At 37.8% G+C, this 4,392-nt stretch overlaps 1 protein-coding gene across 2 annotated transcripts in view; it reads right to left on the bottom strand.

Moving 5' to 3' along the window:
• Nucleotides 1–4,392, bottom strand: part of LOC107750360 (dynactin subunit 4-like) — a 14,010-nt gene that overhangs the window by 6,789 nt on the left and 2,829 nt on the right. Inside the window, exons 4-9 of one of the 2 annotated variants that reach the window (XM_016565713.1) lie at nt 3,354–3,397; nt 3,150–3,257; nt 2,541–2,561; nt 1,955–2,028; nt 1,688–1,800; nt 1,303–1,412 (exon numbers count right to left, since the gene is read on the bottom strand). In XM_016565713.1, coding sequence (XP_016421199.1) covers nt 1,303–1,412; nt 1,688–1,800; nt 1,955–2,028; nt 2,541–2,561; nt 3,150–3,257; nt 3,354–3,397 — 470 coding nt within the window. The remainder of the gene's footprint in view (nt 1–1,302; nt 1,413–1,687; nt 1,801–1,954; nt 2,029–2,540; nt 2,562–3,149; nt 3,258–3,353; nt 3,398–4,392) is intronic. The other variant, XM_016565714.1, reaches the window with a different exon arrangement.

The following is a 4,392-nucleotide window of genomic DNA, read 5'->3' on the forward strand; positions in this document are numbered from 1 at the left end:
GCGTCAGACAATTATGTACACTTATTCACACACACCGTATTTTTGATTCAACTAAAGCCTATTTAAATATCCTAAAACATTTAATTTGTTTAAAACAATTGTTTTGGCCAATGGAAAAGAAAGAGATCCACTCTATTCTAAAAAGATTCTCTGAGAAGTATTTTATACAATTTTGTTTTTACATTCATTTAGATGTATGTATTCGAAAACAAGGACAGTGAATGATTTTTAGCAATGTAATGTACCGTACAAATAGCATTTTAGTCCGCATGTCATATTTTCCTAACGTCTTGTACCTTTGACAGTGTTAAACATGGTGTCACGTGTATGGGAATATGCATGGAAATGACATGCAGATGAGGTTATGCATAGTAATACTAGGCGTTGTAAGCTCCATATATGGTGATTTTGGGGAGGAGACGCATGTACGCACAATCTTCAGCTGACAGGGATTTATAAAGGGATTTTTGCGCAGGTTCTGGCGTACGCATGGTTTTATAAATCTGAAAACTTTTGTGCGTACGCCAAATCTAGCTTTTGTGCGTACATACAGTTTTAGGATGAAATCTACAGAAAGTTTTATACATGAGGCCCCTGGTCTGTATTTAAAGTCACACCAGAGGTGTCCAGCTGGGATTAGGACTTGGCTTTATGCAGACCAGTCAAAGTTCTTCCACACTGACTGAATCAATCATTTCTTTTTGAACCTTGCCTTATACACAGAGGCATTGTCATGTTAGAATAAAAAAAGGGTCCTGTCCAAACTGTTGCTATAAAATTAGAAGCACACAATTCCTTAGAACAGTGGTTCTCAAACCTGTCTGTCAGTACCCCCAGCCCTGCACATTTTATATGTCTCCCTCATCTATCACACCTGATTCAACTCATCAGCTCATTAGTGGAGACTGCAAGACCTGAAGTGGGTGTGTCAGATATAGGGAGACATATAAAATGTGCAGTGCTGGGGGTACTTCATGGAGAGGTTTGAGAACCACTGCCCTAGAATATCATTATATGCTTAAACATTAAACATCATGGAAATTACTATAGTCAAACCTGTTCATTAGAAGGGGCCCAATACTTTTGGCAATATAGTGTATTTAGATTTGGATTTTTTTATATAGGTAACATAAGAGACTCCTTTCAAATAGTATTTGTAAAGATTTTACAGAATACAAACTTTTGAATGGTAATTTATATAAAAGAAAATCAGGCTGAATGATATCAGCTCAGTAATTCAACAGCAGCTTCCTGAATGGCTTTCTTCGGACGTAAAGAGAAGCTGTGGATGTATTTACAAACCTTGCAACGCAGAGAGCGTTTCATTAGCAGGTGCTTGTGTCTGGGGTGCAGCTGTGAAGCTCCTGCAGGCTGAAAATCAGGCTGTTGCAGCCTCTGGCGAAGAGTCGTTACTGCATTGAAACACAAGTAACATTTAAAATATGCATCATATAACCACGTCAATAAAGATCTAGTCACGATCGCCTTTGGATAGCAAATTTGGTTCAATTACATCAATTTCAATTCTTACACATTTGAGCCTGAACATGCAACCTCCAAAATCACCCTTTGTCACCTGTGAGTCTGGATCTACATGGCTGTGCCTATGATTACTGCACTACAAATGGTATCAGATTTAAATAGTAATTAAGTAGTATTACCTGGGTGAAGCAGGGATGAGACTAACCTTCAGGAAGGTTGACAGGACGAGTGTAATAGTCTTCAGGCAGGGGCTCCACTTCATCCAAAGCCTGTGCTGGCTCTACAGTGATCTCCTTCTGGTCCTCTCCTTCTTTTAATCTGAAAACAATACAGCATCATACAGACAAAGTCCACAATAATTTAAAATGTGATGCATCAATTATATTGGTACTCAACATAATTAAACCTGCCTTAACAAACACCACTAAGCAGAAGGATGTACCATAACATGTTTTTGAAAGGCAATACTTACGAAAGGCCATACAGTGCACTGGTTGGGGCTCCAGATCTCTGTCTCTGTAGTCTGGTTCCCAGTCCATACTTCTCCTTTCAGACATAAATACAGACCACATAAGTCTATGATAATAAAGAGTTATTCTAGGTTTAAGGTACAGCTCATTATTATTAGATGAATGCTAGTGTCAAAGTGTTTGCTGAAATGGTGTATTTAGTAATAGTTAACAGTTTAAGCACAAACATTGTCCAAAAACTTGCTTTCCAAGAAACCGATTGATTGACTAAATGATTGATTCTGGGTGAAGTCTTGTTCTAAATCTATATAATCAAATAAGTCTGCAGCTAAACTAGAAACATAAATCCCAACCAACCAGGACTGTCCCATTAAAGATATCGCCTGCCAAATACAAAGATATATCGCCTGCCAAATACAAAGATTCGATTGTGCATAGAATTCCAAGTAGCAATAGTGAAGCTCATGTGATCAGCAAAGTCATTTAGTAACCGATTAGACATGCTAAACTGATGGAAGGATTGGGAGGGGGGAAGAAAGACCTTCTTAGTGTTTCTGTAAGAATTGTGGGGAAAAAAATACCACTCACCACCACGTGAATAGTGTGTTGCTGGAGAGGGGTATAAAACCAAAAATATCAGTGTGCACAAGCAAAGAAAAGGAGAGAGACAGAATCAAGTGAAACAAATGCATTCAAGCAAACATTAAAGTGGCAGTTTGAAGCACAAGGAAACAAGGATTGCATTAGTGAACAAGACATGCAGCTCAAAGTAATGTCAGTAACCAGTCATGTATCACAGGGTTAGGAACTAACCATTTCAAGCCCTAATTTCTCCAAATTCTCAATTTAGTGCATCCTTGGTTAAAACATGTTTAGTAGTCACATTTCAGACCCTGCTAGGTTTAGTAAACTTTGCCAGCTTTGATGCGAATTTAAAGTAAAGATGATTTTAGTTTTGTACAAAATGTGCAAAAAACTGGTTTAATTTATTGCACATTTTCACGATTTAAAAAAAATAAAAAATAAATAATCACAACAAAATAGCATTACTTCAGTGTAACTTTTAAGTATTCTGACAAGACTCTGCCCAAGTTTAGATTCTAGACAAGACAAACCACACCCGTTTAGTGCTTACTAAATGGAAAGTAAATGTTAGGTTAGAAGGGTGTTTCTAGACACAGTGGTGTGAATGTTTACCGAGAACGCCTGAGGCATGAACGGGCGTCTTCGTGCCAGCTTCTTCCGGTCTCTCTCCAGCTTCTCTCTGTGGGCCAGCTGCTGGTAATACTCAATCAGCTTGTTGATCTATATAGAAATAATAACTGACTTGTCAGCTACTTGAGACAGTCAGATAGAAAATGTAATATTAATTTAATAAAAGGAGATCTTGTTTAAACATACCCTCTGAGTATGAGGGTTTTCTGGTTCCTGCCATCCTCCACTGGCTAAAATATAAAACGAACAATGTTTACTAGAATGTGCATGCAGATTAATGCTCTAATCAGACACAAAATGACAATATATCAAAAATTTTTTGGTCACTTGATTCTATTTCTGTCATGTCCCAGCCCAGAGTGAAATATAATCGGCACAAAATCCTGATTATTAAAATTCATATTCTGTGATGTGTCCGTTTAAATCTAGATTAAAGACCCATCTCTTTAACCTGGCTTACACATAACACACTAACACATTTCTAATATTCAAATCCGTTAAAGGATTTTTAGGCTGCATTAATTAGGACAACTGGAACCGGGAACACTTCCCATAACACCCGATGTATTTGCTACATTATGGAGCCATAATTATCTCAATAATAATTCACACAAAAGACGCGATGCACACATGCATAACCCAATTCACATGCATGAGAAATAATTCACGTGCACGAAAAAAATATATATATATATATACACAAAAACCAATTCACGTACACAAAAATAAGAATATATATTCATAAAATACGTTTCACAAATGCAAAACACAATTCACAGATGTACAACTGTGTACAAAATTTTTGAATGTTAAAAATGACGTCAGTATCCAGGTAGGCACGCCCAGATTCATACGCCGACAGTGGGTTATGATTGGTCGACTGACAGGCTCAAATCTGATTGGCTAAAGAGTACGAGTGTCCCGCGTGGGAGGAGTTCGCTGCCAGGACAGTCTCAAAATTCACACACAAATCCAGAGCGATTCACATTCACAGCCTTTTTGATTCCGCCTATTGATTCCTATGAGCTTTTTTTTCTGTGAGGACCAGACCTAGCGATCTGCCAGGACTTTGCTCGCTAATCCAAGCGCTCCAAAGTTTGGCTACATTTGCGATCAGAAGGCAAAAAATCCAAGTATAATATCTGTGATAGCTAAACATGTTGCAAGAGAGGTGTCACCAGCAACATGACAAAGCACTTTAATTTAATAGATCGTTAAAGATCGC

This window comes from Sinocyclocheilus rhinocerous, unplaced genomic scaffold (assembly GCF_001515625.1).
Source record: "Sinocyclocheilus rhinocerous isolate Xijiao unplaced genomic scaffold, SAMN03320098_v1.1 scaffold1053, whole genome shotgun sequence".
NCBI classification, from domain to species: Eukaryota; Metazoa; Chordata; class Actinopteri; order Cypriniformes; family Cyprinidae; genus Sinocyclocheilus; species Sinocyclocheilus rhinocerous.